Source organism: Panthera pardus, unplaced genomic scaffold, assembly GCF_024362965.1.
Source record: "Panthera pardus isolate Hobbes unplaced genomic scaffold, ASM2436296v1 HiC_scaffold_12, whole genome shotgun sequence".
Classification (NCBI taxonomy): Eukaryota; Metazoa; Chordata; class Mammalia; order Carnivora; family Felidae; genus Panthera; species Panthera pardus.
Window position 1 is genome coordinate 44,756,768 of NW_026526677.1, and position 20,492 is coordinate 44,777,259.

At 39.0% G+C, this 20,492-nt stretch overlaps 1 protein-coding gene across 1 annotated transcript in view; it reads left to right on the forward strand.

The window, feature by feature from the left end:
• Positions 1–1,036: 1,036 nt before the first annotated feature.
• RRAS2 (RAS related 2) overlaps positions 1,037–20,492 on the forward strand; it is a 75,702-nt gene continuing 56,246 nt past the window's right edge. The window contains exon 1 of the mRNA XM_019456396.2: positions 1,037–1,441. Within this exon, the coding sequence (XP_019311941.1) occupies positions 1,334–1,441 (108 nt within the window). The 5' untranslated portion in view covers positions 1,037–1,333. The remainder of the gene's footprint in view (positions 1,442–20,492) is intronic.

Consider the following 20,492-nt stretch of genomic DNA (forward strand, 5'->3'; position numbering starts at 1 on the left):
GCACGAGAACTTCCCCAGTACATTCAAAATCATGTGACAGTTCTTATCTTCTCAGCTCTGACTTTTTTACATGCAGTTTCGTTTCCCTGGATTACTTTTCTTCTAATGATTTGCCTGTTTCTATTATTGATTCTTCACGTCTTTAGGAAGCCTTCCTTGACCACCCAGCTCTGGGGTGAATGCTTCTGCCATGGGCACAGATGCTAAATAGCTATAGCCCTTATCATTATGCCTTATAATTTGCCTATTGTCCTGGCTGTCTCCCTCACTGGCCTCTTAAGTTCCCTGAGGGCAGGGACACTGTTTGGTTTAGGAAAGGATCTCTAGCACTGAGCACAGTGCCTGGTATGTAGTGTGAACTTAATTACAAACTAACCTCTCACGTATATTCCTCTGTACAATTATGACATATTTCATACACACAAATATAGCCACCAGGACAGTCTCCTGACACATACAAAACCTGCCCATTCACTCTCGTCCATGCACCCTCCATCACCGTGATTTATTCCCCATGCCCAGTCTAGTCTCTGTCACACAACCTCATCACTGGAACCCATCCCATACACAGTTACTGTGACATAGCTCTGATCCTCAATCACTGTCACACACTGGTTTTCACACAATCACGATCACCATCTGTACTCGTAAAACAGGATATTTACTCTCCTGCAAAAATTGGGTTAAGATGACAACAGCTCTATTTTTCACACACGCCTTCACATACTGTATTTTTTCATCCACATAATCCCTGACAATCCCTGACATTACACAGTTATGGTCACACACTGTCTGCTGTCTTCTTCTCACTCCCACTTGACACCTACTCAGACACACATACGCGCATACTCACTCAAGCACGCACTCACTCACGCACACGCGCTCACAGTCCCGGGATCCGAGGGGCGGGTCCGCGGGGGTCTGAGCCGCCGGGGGTCAGCGCCGGAATCCCAGCCCAGGCCAGTGCGGCCCCGCCCCGCCCCGCCCCCTCATGCATATGCAGCACCTCAGCCTAGCAGCCCGGCCCCCAGACGGCCATTTGTAGCGGCGCTGGAGGCAGCGTTCGGCAGGCGCTGCGGCGACGTGAGGAGGAGCGCGCCCCCCGGCCGCTGCCGCCCCTGGCCCCTGCGGTCCTCCCGCTCCTCCGCGCCTCGGGCGGGACCCGGCCAGCCCGGGCGCCGCGCTGCCGCCCGGAGCGGCCCTCCCGGCAGCTCCCGGCGCCCGGGACCCCCGCCCGCCGCTCGCCCGCAGCCCGCCGGCCGCACACGTCCCCGGAGCCGGGCCTAGGGCGGGCGGCGGCTCGGCGTGGCCGGGCGGGCTCGGCGGCGTCCCCATGGCCGCGGCCGGCTGGCGGGACGGCTCCGGCCAGGAGAAGTACCGGCTCGTGGTGGTCGGCGGAGGCGGCGTGGGCAAGTCGGCGCTCACCATCCAGTTCATCCAGGTACCTGGAGCGGGCCTGCCGGGGGCGCCGGGGTGGCGGCGGGCGGGGGCTCGCGCTACCTGTGGCGGGGCTGCTGACGCGACCCCGCCCCGGAGGCGCCGCGCGGGCCGGGGGCGGGCGGGGGGTGAGGGCCCGGCTCTGCCCTCCTGCCCTGCGGCCGTGGCGCCGCGCTCCTGCCTGCCCGGCGCCCTGCTCGGCGTCCCGGGAGTCGGGCTTCTCAGGAATGTGTCCGGGAGGGCGGAGCTGGCAGGGTGGGAAGCGTCGATCCACCTTATCGCTCCGGCCGGGGCCGAGCCCTCCGGGGAGGCTGCGCCGCCGCGCCCGTCTTCCTGCCCCGAGGCCCGGGCTCCGGGCGTCGGGCGTAGGGCTTGCAGCCCCTCGAGCTGGGCTTCCAGCCGCCCCGGGCCGCCTCCTGCACCGTCGGTTGCGATCGCGGTGGCAAGTTGGCCGCGGCTCCGCGTGGTCTGCGGGTTTCTCTGCGCACGCTGAGCCGGAGCTGCCCGATCGAGCTGTGTGTTTCTCTTTGTGTGTATTTGTGCTTTTCTTTTAAGTAATCTCTTAGGTAATGTGTCCGGGTGGGAGGTGTGTGAGAATGCCCGAGGGAAATGGTGGCTTCGAGGAAGTTGAGAATGTTCTCCGATAGGATAGGGGTGAGACCATTTCCTAGGAATTCCTGGTGCCTTCCTGCTTCTCCCTTTGCCAAGGTGAAGTTTGGGATGGGCCATGCTCGGAGATGACCGACCGGGGCGTGCCTGCTGTATCTGTTCCAACTACCCACTCCCCCCACCCCGAGACCTCTTTGGATGCTGGAGGCGAAAGTCAGGGCTTGTGGTAAAGACAATTGCGATGGAATTCTTCATTCTTAGGATTTGCTCTGGTTAAGAAGGTTGAGCGATCTTTTTCGGGATTTTAAAAATGAGAAACCCAGATGTCTCTCCGCTTTTGTCAACCTAAAAGGTGTGGCATACGCTGCGAGAGAAGGAAGGGACCCCGTTATAACAGGTAACAAAAGATATTCTTAGTACACAAGAGTACTGCTAAGATGCTTTGGTGAAGAATTAATTTCTGGTTTCCGTTTCATTCGTTATCAACTGGGATACTTGAATGGCGTATTTCATTTCACTTCACGTTTGTAGTGACATTAAAATACAGAGTACTGTTAAATGTGATTGTTACCTTTCACGTTGCCTAAATGAGCAATAATTTGCTGTTGTAATATTTCAAGGGGTTAAAAACTGCTGCTAAAACCTTTGTATCCAGGAAGAGAAGATGTTTGTGTAATGAATATTTACAGTATGCTCATTAGTGGGTTAAAAAAAAAAATCACACTTTGTAAGAGGTGAGATTGGTTTAAGTTTAGCAGGCTGCAGAATCAGGGATGTTATGTTATATCCCTAGGGCCCAGAGAGAGACTTTAACTGATGGCAGAGCAAAACAATTTATAGCTAAACCTTTCTTTGGGGACTGTTGTTGGGCTGGTGGTGGTGGTGATGAGTGAGAGGATAATTCTGGGTTCCAGTATTAGTAAAGTGTCACCTGACAGGTTTAAACCACACATACTTAGTTTTTTTTTTTTGGGTGGGGAGGGATCATCTGAATGTATTTGAATCTTAAGTTACTTAATTAAGGTACTGGAACCTTTTGTTTTTGGGAAATGGTTTTAGAAATTGTTAAGATAACAGTAATTGCTATTTTTAAAATGATTTTCTAGAATTCATTTGTTAAAGAAACACCTTCATGAATAGCACTGTACTAGATGGTATAAAAGAAGGGAAGGTGTGTATGCATGTGAAAGACATACATATATATACATAGAGAAAAAGTGAGCTTTGAGTCAACTGAAGTGTCTGTCTTATTCTGTCATATATTGGTTGTGAGAACAGTGCCAGAATATTCAGCATCTCTGAGCCTCAATTTAATTATCGGTAAAACGGGTGGGCTGACACATTGTTTATAATCCTATAAATTATGGGAATATTGTTAGCACCGTATCTGTCACGTAATACGTGCTCACTTAATGATTGCTGCTAGTATAAGTGTCTGTGTACAGTTCTGTAACACATTTAAATGCAAAGAGAATTCAGAATTGGGTAAAAGTCAGTTTGCAAAGACTTGATAAAAGTGCTGTGTAGGCTTGGCGGTAGGGAGAGAGGACATACCTTCTGTGAGCATGGGGGAGTTATATGCTAGTTTGGAGAGAGAAGGCAGGCAAGGAGGGGAGTGGGAGAGGCAGATGAATTGGAGCCAGTGAAAGGGAGTAATATAGGTTCTGACATCGGAGGAGACTTTCTGGAGAGGTAGGAGCCAGACCACTTCCATGGAGTCTCAGCTCTGCCACTTGCTGCATGTATAATCTTAGATAAATTACTTAACCTCTTGGTATCTCAATTTTCCCCATCTGTAATCCGGAGAGATAGAAAGTACCAGATAGTGTTGTTGTGAAAATTAGACTTAACATATGTCAAGGGCTTAAAACAATGCCTAGTGCATAATAAATCTACAGATGTTATTGCTGTTATATTAATTTTATATTATGGAGCTAAAGTGACTATTTATCATCTACACTTAATAGAGCCACTATTTATTGTATGACTCTTGGGAAATTAAAATTCATTCTGCTGTGATTGTCTAGCAGTAGTAATTGGGAGAGGAGATGGCAGAAGGATAATAATCTTAACAAGCGGAAGTGAGTTCTCTTTGTGGATCAGGATGACACAAATTGGTTTTATTTATTTTTTAAGTCTTCTGAAACATCCTTTTTACAGTGTTCCGTATATATTTTTCTATGATATAATCTTGAGCAGAAAAAATATAATAAATTGGGGAATGGAGAATGTAAAAACACTTTGTATTTAGCCTTGACTTTCTGTAACCTTAGGTATACTTGTGATTTAGCATATGAAGAGCTGCAAAATAGGAGATTAAGGCAATAATTAGTGCATTTTCTCCTTAAAAATGACTTTAGCAGATCATAAAATGTCTGTATAAAGACGTAAAATATGTTTTTGTTGTTCATAGTTTTTTGAAAAATGTTTTAAATTCTGTTGGTAAATGGAATACCTAAATGATGAGTAAATACCTAAATGATGAGTAGTTAGGAAGTGATCTTAGCATTGTACAAAGAAATGGAGAGAATTTTGCATATCTGAATTCTAGGTTTCCTTACTCAGGTGATGCTAGGGAATTTCTTAATCTCTCCTAATCTTTTCAAGGCTTTAGTTTTTTTTTTCTCCATAAAACACTGAGTTTGGGTGAACAAACCTGCACCTTTGAAATTCTAGGTTCTCATTTAACCAGCTGCTGTGTGCCTTAGTCAAGTTTCTTGGGTTCCCCAAGCCTCAGTTTCCCTATATGAAAAGGGAAATTAAGTAGTACCTTTAGGTTTTTTGGAATAATTACAATAATGCACGCAAATTGTTCAGCACAGTGCCATCTGCAGAGTATGTTAATAATTGTTACCTGGTTTTAATTGCTTCTATTACTTCTGTATCTTGTTCTTCCGAAACAAAATTTGTAATGTATTTATTTTTCCTTGACACGTAATCTGGTCTTTTAAGTCTTCAGTACCCCTTGCCTCCCACCCCAACCTCAAACTCCCCTCTTCACTTTGTGTGGTATTGAGGTGATGAATATTGATCCTGTTTTGAGTCGGGGAAACTTCTTTTTATCAGTTGCAAGTTGATTTTAGGAAAAGATGGAGTAATCGTTGGGTTTGAGGTTAATGCTTTACCTGCTAACTCTGAGAAGAGACCACACATGTTTTATAAAATTAAAGAGAGGAATTTCCCATCTTCTATTCTTTGTTTAGTATCCTGACTTTCTGTTGAGCAGTTTGTCACATTTTGAACTATGTAGGGGGTAGTTGATTCCTTACTCACTGGGTTTTAGTCTTACAACCTGTTAGCTGGACCTGACTCAGACATTGCTTTTAACCCAGAGTTTGTCTTTTGCTGGATGCTTTTTCATTGCCTTTTCCTTGGGGTGGAGAGCCTAGAAGAGATTTCAAGACACATGTATTTATGTTATAGTTAATTGATCCATGTGTGAAGGTTGTGAGTTTAGATTCCAGAATTGCTGTTCTGTTGCGATGTCTGGAAGACACTCTCTGCAATTAAAATAACTTGTGTCTGTGAGTTTGAAACTATACTGTAGACTTGTTTTTTTGTGTGCAGATTATATTTTCAGAGGAATTTACGAATGAATTCTTAGCATTGAAAAATAAGGCACCTCAGCTGATGGTGGTACATACTAGAGATTGCCTCATTTTGGTAACACCTGAAATGGATGTGCTGGCGGTTCCTGCATAGAAATAGTAAGCACTCAAGGGAAAGGATGATCACTTTTAACAGAGGATAAGCAGAAGGAAATTCTAACCTAGGTTTTCTTAAAACTCATTCTTACATGTGTGTCTCCTCATTGGGATGGGGAAGTTGCAGGAGTTAGTGGAGACGCTTCTGTTGAGTGTCAAGAATCCTCTTTTCCCTTGGTCGAGTACCATTAGAAGGCAAAGTGATGGTGACAGGCAGCTGCCTACTGGGATGGGATTTTTAATTCACCTGTGTTGCTGAAGTGTGGGTCTTTACCAAGCTTTGAAATGGAAGTAGTCCTTAAGGGGCGCCTGGGTGGCCCAGTCAGTTGGGCATTGGACTCGATTTTGGCTTGTGTCATGATCCTACATTTCATGAGTTCAAGACCTGCATCAGGCTTTGCACTGACAATGTGGAGCCTGCTTGGAATACTGTCTCTCGAAAGAAAGAAAGAGAGAGAGAGAGAGAGAGAAAGAAAGAAAAGAAAAGAAAAGAAAAGAAAAAAGAAAAGAAAGAAAGTCAGTCTTTGGTTCGGTTAGGCAAATAAATTGGTAACTTTAAAAGGGGGGAAGGAGTGGGGAAAGAGACTTTCTTGAAGCAGTATTGTTTTTATTTTAAGTTTCCTTTTTAAAAAAGTTTATTTTGAGAGAGAGAGAGAGAGAGAGAGAGAGAGAGAGAGAGAGCACGAGTAGGGGAGGAGTAGAGAGAGAATCCCAAGCAGGCCCCCCTGACATTGTGGAGCCTGACTCGGGCTCCATCCCATGAACTGTGAGATCATGATCTGAGCTGAAATCAACAGTCTGAAGCTCAACTGACTGAGCCACCCAGGCACTCCTTAAGTTTCCTTTTTCAAATTAAAACTGATCTCATAAAATTGAGATTTTGTGATGCAATGTGAACATTTCTTTCTTTCTTTTCTTTCTTTCTTTCTTTCTTTCTTTCTTTCTTTCTTTCTTTCTTTCTTTCTTTCTTTCTGTTAGGAAAAATAGAAGCGTGTTTAGAGTATTAGTTCTTTTGTGCCCTTCTTACTGAAAAGTGATAATGAGTAAAAGACTTTCATTCTGCTGGTAGACAATGTTAGTTAATAGTGAATCTACTGGTAAGGCCTTGATCTTGAATTACTTTGGATAGATAGAGCTGCTGAGTCTGTGTTTGGGATTGAAACTTAAAGTAATGTCCTTGGTAGGCCTTTGATTTATTTCTACTTTGCAAAGAGAAATGTCTCTCAGGCTTTTGTGAAAAAGACAAATATTTATATATTCACGTATTTTCTGTGTGGTTCTGAAAGAAACAAAGAAATGTAAGTTGTCTAAAATTGTGTTACTGGAGACATAATTAGACTGAGTTCCTTGTCACCCTATAAATTATATTTTATTTTTAGTGTTGTATAAAAGCGCTATGATTGTTTATTGGTTACATGCATTAAATCATAGTTTAATTAGAAATATTATAGTCACAGAACTTGTTGTTTGTATACATTAGGAGTTTAATATTGCCAGCCAACTTATCTTGCCGCCTCGTATGGTGATGTTTTTTCTAGGAGAAAGAGCTTTGTATACAAGTAAGTACATGTTCAGTACTAGAAGTACGAATATAAATGTCAAAGTAATATTCAGTGTTGCTTTTTAAAAAAACTTTACCCAGATTTTCCAAATGCTAACATTTTACCATATTTGTTTTATCCTTTTCCCCATATATGCTTTTTAAAAATCATTTAAGTGTAAGTTGAAGACAGTGACCACTTATTTTTAAGTATCTCCATGTATATTTCCTAAAAATGAGCATTTGCTTATATAAACAAGATATATAACCAAAATCAGAAATTAACATTGATGTATTAGTAATCTAACATGTAGAGCTTTTTCAGATTTTGCCAATTGTCCCAATAATGCCCTTTATAGCAAAAGAATATCTCAGATTAAGCATTGCATTCAGTTTCCATATCTTCTTTAATTTGGAACTGTTTTTTAGTCTTTGTATTTTAGGACATTGATATTTTTGAAGCGTGTATCTTATTTGTAGAGTTCCTTGATTAGGGTTTGTTTTTTTCTTTTTTCTTTTTTTTTCCCAGCAACACATTTTTCTACAATTGAAAATGTCCATATAATCCAATTATTTCCTTTTAAGTAACATTTAACATAGCTAGCTAGGGTTTGTTTCTTCATTGTTAAATTCAGGTTCTGCATTTGCAGGGGAGGAACAACACAGAAATAATGAATTCTTCTTAGTGCATTATATCAGGAGACGTAAAATAGATGTAGATTTGATTCTATCTGTGCTTAACCAGATCTAGAAATTTACCCTTAAAATACACACACATGAGGTCACAGCATTGTTTGTAATTGAAGAAATTGGAAACACTTACAGAATAGGAGAGGGATTGAATAAAATATGGTACATGTGGAGCATTATGTAGCTGTAAAAAAAAAAAAGATTTCTATGAACTGATGTGAAGGGCCTTCCAGGATAAATTGTTCAGTGAAAAAAACAGTGCAAAATACCTATTGCATAATGTAAAGTATACTGCATTTTGTGTAAGAAAGAAGGGGAAATAAGAAAATACATATGTTTTTGGTTATTGGGACAAAAACACAGAATGGATAAATCAGAGATTAATGAGATTATTGGTTAGCCAGAGAGGGTGGGTAGGAATGAGGGGGAAGGGGTAGAAAGAATGGGGTTGGTAACCTTTCTGAGGATACTTTCTGACTTTTGGAACCATGTTTAATGTTTCACATACTTAGTCCATAAACAGCAAACACGAGTACAATCAAGTGGTGAAGAAAAAACCACCCTCAGGTGGAGTACAAACAAATAAATGAACTAGGGTCGCCTGGGTGGCTTGGTGGGTTAAGAAGCTAACTCTTGATTTCAGCTTAGGTCATGACCTCATGGTTCATCAGTTCAAGCCCCACATCCAGCTCTGTGCTCACAGCATGGAGCCTGTTTGGGATTCTCTCTCCCCCTCTCTTTGCACCTCCCTCGCTTGCTCTCTCTCTTTCAAAATAATAAACTTAAAAAAAAATAAAGGAAATAAATGAACCGAACCTTATTTCAAATGAGTAAGATAACTACACTGAAGGGGGGAAAGAAAAAAACTAACTTTTGAACTGGGTGTTTGGACTATGTCCTCAGGATAAAGACAAAAAGAACTTGAAGCAAACATTGAACTCTAGTTAGTAGGCTGTGTGTGTGTGTGTGTGTGTGTGAGAGAGAGAGAGAGAGAGAGAGGGGGGGGGGGGGACATGGCTTTTCAATTCTGAAACAATTTTTTTTTTCAACGTTTTTTATTTATTTTTGGGACAGAGAGAGACAGAGCATGAACGGGGGAGGGGCAGAGAGAGAGGGAGACACAGAATCGGAAACAGGCTCCAGGCTCTGAGCCATCGGCCCAGAGCCTGACGCGGGGCTCGAACTCACAGACCGCGAGATCGTGACCTGGCTGAAGTCGGACGCTTAACCGACTGCGCCCCAACAATTTTCTATACTAGGATTAAGCAAATAAGTAAATATGTTGTGGAAAATGGGAGCCAACTTTCTCATTGTTGGTGAAGGGAGTTTTAAATGTGGAAAGGGGGAAGGCTAGCCTCAACTCAGATGCTTGCCTGGAATTGAAGATGTTGTCACAGATTCATGGTTTAAAAATTATAGATGCAGAAAAAGATGCATGTGGATACACATGCACATATCTGTGCCTTTTTTTTTTTTTTTTCAGCTCTGTATGCTGAGAGTACATAGAAATCGCGACTTATTAGCAGTGAGAATACCTAGAGCCAGATCTTGGTTTCTAAATACCCTCCTTTACTAGAAGGAAACTTGGAGAAGTGACTAATCCCAGGCCTAGAGCAGAGAATAGAAGATGAGCTAGGAACATCTTGTAGTGCCAGAAAGTAAGATAGTGCTCAAAAGACAAAACAATGGTGACATGTCAAAGAGACACAGCCAACCCAAAGAACTCCCATTGGCTAACTCTGGGACAATATAGTCCATCGAATAATGATACTAATTGATTATTGTCCATAAAGTAAGAATCTGTGAATCCATAGGGATAAATGAAGGAGGAAGGAAAGTTCTTACGGTAGAATTCTAATAAACTTAGGGGAGGTGGTGGAATTAGAAAATCACTATTTGGCAGTATAACAGTTGATTCAAGTCAGAATCATAAATAGATGTTAAAACTGGTGGGTTTGAGAGTAGCTGGATATTAACATGGTCTCAAAGTATCTGCCCATAAGGTATTAATTATTGAGGGAAAATAATAACCACAGTGAGGAAACCTGGCTGACGTCACCTTGGCCAAGTGATCAAAACTAAGACCTCTGATGTTGCTTTATTTAGGTAATGATAATAAGCACAGTTTGTTCTATTCAGTTATGTTAACAAAATCTGGTCTTCATAATCAGTCTAGCTCGGCATGGAGTGAAATTAAGCGTAAAGAAACCAAGTTGAGGCAAAAGGGGATTGACTTGTTCTGTTTAAGGAGAAAATTTCTGTCTAATTTTGTAGGCAGGTATCTTGAGGGAAAGGTTGAAAAATTTCTATTAGGTCAGTACAGATTTTGGTCATGATCTTTAGCATAACGACCTCCCTTTGTACTAATCTTGTATTTTGCTATATATTTTCTATCTTTTTTTACTCAGATTTACCTTAAAATTATTCATAAACATTTTTAATTAGAAAATTAGAATAATACTGTTTTATTCCCAGTTATGGGAAGTGAGGAAGTTAGAAGTTTTGTTTGCTGTTTCCACCCATATCTTTCATAAATTTAGTGTCCTTATTTAAAGCAACCAAGTGTGTGTTGCAGTGTTTTTAAAAGATTGTTTTTTGTCTTTTACATCCTGTTTTGCTATTATAATAGTAAATAGTAATGGTATTAATCTTATTCCTATGAAGGGTCATTGCTTTTATTTGCCATTTGTGTCATTCTCACTGGTGTCAGTGCTTACAGGTAGTCTTTATCAACAGCTAGTCTTTATTTTGAAATGTGATTTGGAGAATACTTTCAAGTATTTTTACTGTAAAGATAGCCAAGGTTATATTTACTTTTGCATGGTAAGTGATGATTTGGCTGGACATAAAATTGTTGGGCCCCCCAGCGTTTTTGTACTATGACAGTGGGGGTATATCTTTGTTTTCTGATTCTTGACCTTTATTTGGCTGGTGGGCCTCCCATTTCTGTCCTGCAGGATTCTGCTTGCATGCTTGTAGCCTTTGCTTATCACTGGAAATGGAAACATTTATCAGGATATGGGTAGAACTTTTTCTCTGTTCACTAGGTTTCCCTGGGAAATGATGAAACCCTCTCATCTCAGGTCTGGGAAAGTTTTCTTCATTTTTGAATTCATTTTCTCAATCATCTCATGAAATACTTATTATTTATGCATCGATTCTCTGCAATCATTATACCATACTGTGTTAAGTTAATCAGCAAAAAAGAAGATAGTCTTTATTCTAGGAAAATTTGCCAAATTGCCTTCTGTATCATTGATGTAGTTTTCTGGATGTGAAATCTAATTACTGTCTCAAACTGATTTAATGCCCTTGATATCTCAGTCTGATATTAACCAGTGGTAATGTTCTTTTTTTTTTTTTTTTTTTTCTTAAGGCCACAAAACTGCTATTTTCTAAAGTTTGGTGCTATTTAAGGAAATAACTCCTTCCAGGGGGAGACGTTTTTCCCTGTGTAGTAGAGTATGTTTTTAAAAATGTATCATCCCATGAAGAGTTGCTTTTAGCCATTCCTGGTGTTGGAGGTAAAGAACTGGCCATCCTTCAGAATTACTGTGGGGCCCTTGGATTCTCAATCTTTTTGATGCTGAAGGGCAGGTTGATACCAGGGGGCTTTAATTTTTGGAGTATCAGCAGGATTTCAACAAATGTGAAATTCTGTTAATTCAGTCATATTTGGGGTTTTGGCTCCAAAATTCTCATTTTGGAGAATTAGAGGTGGTTAAAAGGGATAGTTTTCAGGTTTATTTACCCTTCAAGATTAAGCTTTCTGCACTGAGGCACATGGAAGAATCTGGGGAGACAGTGAGTGTGAGATGCTGTAAGATGAAGATCAAGGCAAAGTTTTTTCTTGCTGTAGGTATAGAAATTGGAATGGCTTAGAAGCAAAAGAAGTCCTTTCTTTAGCATGTGTGTGTATGTATGTGATCCGAAGTGTGCTTATTTGATATTGTATAGATGTCTTTTCATGATTTCATAAACTTTTTTGTTCTTTTTCATTTTTTTTTTTTTAAATGAGATTGCCATCTACTTTTTACAGTAGTACTTTAGGTAATTTACATGGCATTTTAAAGAAATTGTAGTGAGAGGTTTTCTAGGATGTTTGTAGTGCCCTTAATGACTTGTGGAAAGGCACTGTAAGACTGATTTTGCATTGCTTCCTTTGATATGAAATCTTGTACTTTGTATTCTTAGATAAATTTCATTTGTTTGGATGTCTCCTTAATTTTTAAGATGCACATTTGGGGAAGGGTTGAGTGGATCCTTCTGTGGATTTCTAGCTTTGTTAGGCTGTGGTCAAAGAATGTGACCTATAAATTCTCTGTGTTTTGGAACATTAAGAATTTTTAGTGGCCAAATACTATTAATATTGGTAAATATTTTAAGAACACAAGAGAAGAATGAGTATTCATTTGTAGCTTCTAAGGTGCAAAGTTTTGTTCAAATCTATTATAATGGAATTTGCTGATTATATTCAGATCTTTTATAGCTTCTGTTTTTTGTTACCTATTTAATCTGTGAAACTCTGAAATACATTCATTAAATATCCCATGAAGACTGTGTTTTAAGTTTCCTTGAGTGTCTTATTTTGCTTTATTTTGATGTTATAATTTTATATATAAAATGTTATGCTTGAATCTTTGTATTAAAATTCAGTAGTATTAGTCTCGTGTGGAGTTTAACCTTGATTTTCATCCTGTGATATTACATTGCCGTTCTGCTTTCTGTTTGTATGCATTTACTTCATTGATATTTTACATTTCTTTTTTGGTTATTTTGTGGTAAGCTTTTGTGAACAGTATTTAATGTGATCTTTAAAAGTCAAATCTGAGGGTCTTTGTCTTTTGGTAGGGAATTCAGCCCATTCACATTTATTGTGTAATTTGATTATGTATTTGTGAAGTAATCTAGATAAATACATTTTTATCCTTTTTATTTTTATATTTTCTTTGTTTTTAATTTTTATTTATGCAGGCTTAATTGAGTTTATTGCTTTATTTACCATGCATTGAGAGTATAAATGTAGAAATTATTTTAAAAGTAGAGTTTGTTTCTGTGACACTTATTCCTTGTGGTTGCTTTTGTCATAGTCATATGTAGTCTGTGACATTAACCACAACAGCTGCCATGTTTTTGTTTTTTTAAAAAGATTTCCTAGACCTGAAAAAATTCATGCTGCTTATCTGAGAAAAGACAGTTTGAGGTAGTGCAAAGAATCCTTTTTGTGAGTCAAGACATTTATGTAGATCTTGGTTTAGCCTATATATGACTGTGGCTTTGGACAAGATAACCATTCTGTGTTTGATTCACTTTGGCACTGTTATTTTAAGCCCTGTAAACACGAGAATGTTTACAAGTAAAACAAGTATTTCAGTAAAGGATTTTATAGATTTGGAATATTTTGCCCGAATGTCTGCCCCTTAGTTGTATTTGTTTGTACATTTTATACTTTAGATTTTGAGAGTCATAGACCAAGGATACTTCTGTTACATAGAAGTAATCATGTAGCAAAATATGTTAATATTTATTAATTGTTAGTATTAGGTCTTGAACAGGAAATAGTAAATCGTTGGGAAAAGAAAGTGGTCTTAAGAAAGATGAGTTGTGTCTATTCTGGTTCCATAGCTGCTGGTTACTAAAGAAGACAAAGAACCGAACTGTTTTTCACTTTGGATTTCAGAGTTTCTTTGTAATTAAAAGATTACCTATACGTAGTAACGTAGTAACGTGTACATTTGAATGAATCTTGTGTTAGAAGTTTTAGTAGTTGATCCATAGCATTCAGTTTTTTTTTGAAAATAGTCTTTAGAGAAGATAGTCCTATTGTAATTTCTTTCTGGAAATTCTGACTCAGGAAATGTAAAACAGCCTGAGAGTAAGGTCTTAAAAGATTTATTACTTTTGTCTTGTTTCCTGGTGGGTTTTCTTTTAATGCCTTGTTTTTGGTTAAATGATGACATGTGGTTGAGATTACAACAGTCAGCAATTTGTTAGCTGAGAGGAAAAGAATAGTAAGCACATAGTTGAGTCAAACTGCAAAGGAAGTTTTGTGATAGGTATAACATTTAAGTTTTAGAAATCTTGTGGAAAAGTTGCGTGACTATGAAATTTGTAATTTTTGTCCCTTTTGTCTTTGAAATTAAGGTATGTCAGTAAGGTGGGGAAATTCGCCTTAAGCGTGTGTATGCATGTGTGCAAGCATACACAGATGTGGATCTTGTTCGAACTGAGAGTGAATTTAAGTTTAGAGAAGGGTTCATGGGTTTTGGGAATAAAAAAATGCAGATAAAGTATAAAACAGTGGACTTGGTCTGTGATAATTTAACTTGCAGATGTTTAAATGAATGGTTACAATAGCTTGAGTACTACCCGAATTATTTTCACATATTGGCATGGAATTTCCATGCCAAACCTTGGTTTGAATTAGCTACTTCTCAATTATCAAGTTACTTAATGTTAACAGCTTTGTATCACTGCAGTGTTATATGGTCAGACACTTTACATTTAGCTGAGCATTAAGAATGGAGTAGGAATTGGTGAGATTATGTATCAGCAATTCAGACTTCATCAAATGTTGGGTTTTGGGATTATTTTCTTACCATTAGAAAGTCTGATAGGTGATCATAATTTTAGCAGGTGTTAAAATAGTATGGAAAGTTTTGGTATAATGTTAGATTGTGATTCTTGGGTTTTAATTTTATGTTTAAAGACAGACTGATTTTGTTTATTGTTTCTCCTTTCTTAATTGCAAATTACGTATTTACTTAGATTTCTTTGTAGCAGACAGTTTCAGGAAGGAGCCATTGGCAGAGCTGATTAGTCAAATGAAGTTGTCTGACATGGGTTACTTTAGTTTGTGGTTTTAGATGAACAGTACATGGTGCACAGCTGTTGCTCCAACAGCTTTGTTCCAGCTGTCTTACTGGCCTGTCACAAAATACCCCACATTCCTTTTTTTTTTTTTTTTAAGTGGAACCCCGTGTAATATTCTATACTCTATTGCCTAAAATGGGTCCTACTAATTACTTTAATGACTTTTCTTCACTTTTATTCCTCTCCATAGCTACTTATTTAGAATGGCACTAAAATGGATTATGAGTGATTTATAAGCCTTGTCATATTTATAATTTTTTGTTGTTAATTAAAGTTGCAGTTGTGAAATGTTTGTACAGGTTAAGTAGTTAACATTGAAAAGGGCACCCAACGTAATGTCCCCAAATAAATAGTTGGTATTTGGATATGAAACTGGCATCTTCTAATTTCCTATTTGAACCTTGAGTTTGTATTAATAAGTTTCAACAGAATTATAAGATGGAAAGCCATAATATGGTTTATAAAGCTTGTGTAGTACTTTTATAGGTAGACTTTACTTTGTGTTTTTGGTACAGTGGTTGGACTTCATTTTACTATCTTATGTCGTAACTGAATTACAATACTAATGATTTCAAGTGTTTTTCTTAAAGATCTTATTTTTTTTTAATGTTTGTTTATTTTTGACACACACAGAGACAGAGCATGAGTGGGGGAGGGGCAGAGAGAGAGGGAGACACAGAATCAGAAGCAGGCTCCAGGCTCTGAGCTGTCAGCACAGAGCCCGATGTGGGGCTCAAACTCGCGGACTGTGAGATCATAACCTGTGCAGAAGTAGGACGCTTAACCAATTGAGCCACCCAGGCGCCCCAAAGATCTTATTTTTTAAGTAATCTCTACACCCAAAGTGGGGCTTGAACTCACAATTGTAAGATCAAGGGTTGTATGCTCCACTGACTGAGCCAACCAGGCACCTGTTTGTTTTGCTATTTAATAAGGAATAAGGACCTATGAAGAATATTTTGAATCAATGATGACTAATATATGTTGAACATATTCTGTGTATTAGACGTCATGCTAAAAACTTTATCAATATTGCCTCATTTAATCTTTATGATTTATTATGTCTTTTTTTACAGCTATAGAGACTGAGGCTCAGTGGTTAAATGCTCAGGATCCCACAATAATGGCTCAGATGGGACTTGAACCTTTATTTTCTGATTACAAAGCACCTTACAGGTGCTAAGGGCTACACTATACTACCTTGCCCCCCAAAACCACTTTTTATTTAATGAGTTACCTTAATAATGAAGTTTTTGTCTCAGTTGTGTTTCTTTTCTTCTTTTTTTCTTCTTTTAAAGTTAAGTTCATGAAACATTTTCCATTTAGTTGAAATTAGGAGAGCTGAGATTGCATAGTGAGTGAGGTTTTGTTTAAAGTATTGCCTTGCTTCCCTCTCTGTTCCCCTGCTTCCTTGTGATCTATGTCCCATTACTCCTGCACACGCTGCCCTGGCTTCTGCTCTCCCCAGACCTGGCAACCTCCAGACGCCTGCCCATCCTGTTTGAAATTCCTGCTCTCACACAGCCTATTGCTCCTGGAGAAGCACAGTCTGATCATGCTTAGTCACAATCTGTGTGAAATGCACATCCATGACTCTTCTGAAGCTCTGTCCTTTACCAAGTATGCCGTTTTATCTGACTAATTCTTAGTCATCTTTCTAGATGTGACTCAGGGTTCATCTCCAGCAAGCCTTTCCCCAGAGAATATCCAGATTGGAGTAGGTGCCCCTCCCATGTGCCTCCATTGAATCCTGTACATATTTTTGATGAACTTTCTGAGAGTAAGTTGTGGAAGTAATGTCCCTTTACTGTTCTGAAGAACAAAAAAGAGAGTCTTTAATATGATCTTAGTACAGTTACCAAAGTCAGGAAGTTGTAATACTTTTAACTTAGATTATTGAAACTTAGTTGTTCCAATAATGTCTTCTATAGCATAGCAAAAGAAAATCTTTTTGGTCTAGGATCCAATCCAGGATTGACATTGTACTTATTTTCAATGTCTTTTTAGTCTTAAAGTTATTTGTAAAACATTCCACAATTTGGGTTGTCTGATGTTTTCTAATCATTAGAAGCAAATTAGGTAGTTTCGGCAGAACTATCACAAAAGAAGAGTCTTCCTCCAGTACATACCTTATATTAGGGAGGCACATGTCTATTTTTCCCAATACTGGTGTAGAATTGGACCACTCTGTTAACCACTGAAAAGTGATGACTGTTCCCTTTGTAATAAGTATCTTGTGGGTAGAGATACTGAGGCCAGGTTAATAACTACTTTCGAGCTTTTAGGGTTGTGTCTCTTTCTCATTGCTCAACTTCTTGTCCTTTCTTCTTTCCCTCCTTTCCTAGTTTCCTTCTTTCTTATACTCGCTGTCTCTAATTTGCATTTTGTGACAAGTTTTTGTTTTGTTTTGTTTTTATCCTCAAAGAATGCTTGCATTGTACTCATAGGTTTTTAAGGGCAGAGCCCCAGTTATACCACATTTTATTTGGTGAAAGGATCTATATTTTGTTGGCCTTGGTTTCTTCATCTGTAAAATGAAGGTTCTGAAATAGATCATATTCTAAGGTCCTTTTAGATTTTACAGTCCTATGGCACATAAGTTTAGGAGTTTGTGTGTGTGTGTGTGTGTGTATGTGTGTGTGTGTGGTTTTCTTTCCAGTTAGGTTGTTTTATCTTGTTTGGCATTTTTTCCCTAAGATTTTTAAAAAGTTGTCTTCATACTTCCTGTGCAGTATATAAATGTCTCACTGCTTTGGCTTATAATAGAACTGATCTTTGACTGGGGCCATGATATTCTTCACACTTGGATTGGTAATTCCTCTTTCCAACCTGGAAGACAAAGTGTGGTTTTCTTTTTTCATGGAGTGGAGAACTCATTCCTGCACAATCAATAAATCCTGTCATTCCGTGGAGTTTTCTAAATTGCTTAAAAAGGAAGAGAAGAAAAAAACCCTATTCAGTCTAGTTGTGTTTATTACCTTTAAAAACATGGTTTATGCATAACTTTTTTGCAGGGTTTCATAGAATTTCTAATCATTATATCATAGTTTTTAAAGAAGTGAGAATCTTGGGGCACTTGGGTGGCTCAGTCGGTTAAGCAGCCACTCTTGATTGCGGCTTAGGTTATGATCTCATGAATCGTGAGTTCAAGCCCCATGTCGGAGTTGGCTTGGGATTCTCTCTCTTTCTCTCTCTCTGTCCCTCCCCAGCTCATGCTCTCTCGTCCTCTCAAAAAAAGAATAAAAAGAATCTTGATTCATTGTAGAGTTTAGAGCAAATTATTTAGTTGTAGCAGTCAATTTCATTTTAAACAGACTGGAAGAGTCCTGTTATTTTAGCGTTGTTAATACTTTAAAATTCTGCAGTAAAAGCATTAGGTTATTTAATGAATTACAAAAATTGCTTGGCCACATCTTAACTTTTTAAAAATAATTCTTAAGAATTTTTATACTGGGGAGCCTGGATGGCTTAGTCGGTTGAGCATCCGACTTCGGCTCAGGTCATGATCTCACAGTTCGTGAGTTGGAGCCCCACATCGGGCTCTGTGCTGACAGCTCAGAGCCTGGAGCCTGCTTCCAATTCTGTGTCTCCCTCTCTCTCTGCCCCTCCCCTGCTCATGGTCTGTCTCTCTCTCTCTGTCTCAAAAATAAATAAAAAACATTAAAAAAATTAAAAAAAAAGAATTTTTATACTAACTAGAACTTACCTTTTATGATGTTTTGCACTTGAGCATTCAGGGAACTTTTGTGTATATGGTTTCCTTTTAATACCAGCAATAACCCTTTATGATTGCAAGGTGGTGATCATGGTCATTGTTATTTCCATCTTGTAGAAGAGGAGATGGGGGCTTGGGAAGCAGCTGTTTGCCCACGGTCCTATACCAAGTAAGCAGGGAAGCTGAGATTGGGTTTCCCAACTCCTAAAATACAATAATCGTCTTACTACAGCCTATGAATGTTATATTGGAATACAACCCCCAACACTGGGGCACCTGGGTGGCTAAGTTGGTTGAGCATCTGACTTCAGCTTGGGTCATGATCTCACAATTCGTGAGTTGGAGCCCTGCATAGGGCTTGCTGCTGTTGGGGGGCACAGAGCCCACTTTGGATCCTCTGTCCCCCTTTCTCCCTCCCTCCCCCACTTGTGCTCGCTCTCTCTCTCTCTCGCTCGCTCTCTCTCTCGCTTTCTTTCTCAAAAATAAATAAACATTTAAAAAAAATGCCAACACTTACTAGAGGGGAACTGAAAGGAGTGATATAATCTCATTTAATGGATGAAATTCTGCTACCTGTTACCAGTATGGATCTGGAGGGAGCACTGAATAGGGGTGGGATCAGTGAATGAGATTTCCTCAGAAGCACACTTGATGACTTGATGGGTTTCTACTAGAGCTGTTGATGAAGAGGGCACTGTTGGAAGCTAGTGGAGGGACTAAGGTTTGTAATGGCATCCTCTCTAAAATGCAGCTTAAGAAAGCTGAGGTATTCACTGTATGGATAGATCATGCACGAGAATGACAAACAACAGATTTAAGTACGGATCGATCACCTCTTGGGGTGGGGATGAGGAAGATGGGAGAATATGACTTTTGAGAGACATATAAGGGTCGAGAATTGTTGCTAATTTTTTATTTCCTAAGTTGGGAGGTAGGTATACATACATATTTTTAATATTTTTTTCTTCATAAAACATTTTCCGAGTTATTTTATGGTTAATGAAGAACAACAATGTAGTCAAATGGAAACTCTTAGCTTTTCATATGATGTTCAAGGTATCACGACTTGGTTGACAAGACACAAGTGTGTTCTTTAGGGGTTTTCCTTCAGGGTGGGAAACTTTTTATTTTTTTTCCCTGACTGTTCAAACAGCAAATAAAAATTGAGTACAATTTTTATTACAACAAAAAGTTCATATTTGAACTTGTGAGCAAAATTGTTTTGTGTGGATGTGTGTGTATACGTGTGTTTTGATTTGCTTCTAAAATTACTATATACTGTTATTGTAGCTTTCTCCAAAGCACTGCCTCTGATTTCATCTTGGTTACAGGAACTGATGATTAATTTTGCCGTAAATTTCCTGTATGAAGAAGTGATACCTTTAACTTTTCCCATCACAAATTTCTTAATACTATTTGTAGATGCACAAAATGAATGCTCGCATAATGTGGTTTTAGGTAGGTGTGACCAAGGATTAAAAGAACATCTAGAGTACCATATACTAGGCCAGTGTTTTGCACTATACTCTCGACATTTTTGCTCATTTCTAAAGTGGATAACTTTTGGGCTGAGGGCATGTTTCATCAAGAGTTGATAATTTTTTTAGGGGGACTATTTATTAGGATTATTTATTTATTTTAAAATGTGTTACCCTTTTGGTGACTTTGTGAATGAAAGGAATCTTATTTCCAAGTTTGGATGATCATGGGATTAGAAAAATTGCACTTGGTGGTTATTCATCTAAAAAGTTTTGCCTTTATTTGGATACTTTTGCTTTTTGGAGAGGTAAGATGGGAGAGAGAAGAGGAACTCTGTGTTCTTCGTGAAAGTATGTATACTGGAATGTTGCTAATTCTCAACAAAGAGATTGATTGAAAACGTGATTTAAGGGCACCTTTAGATTTATATAGATTATAGTGTGAG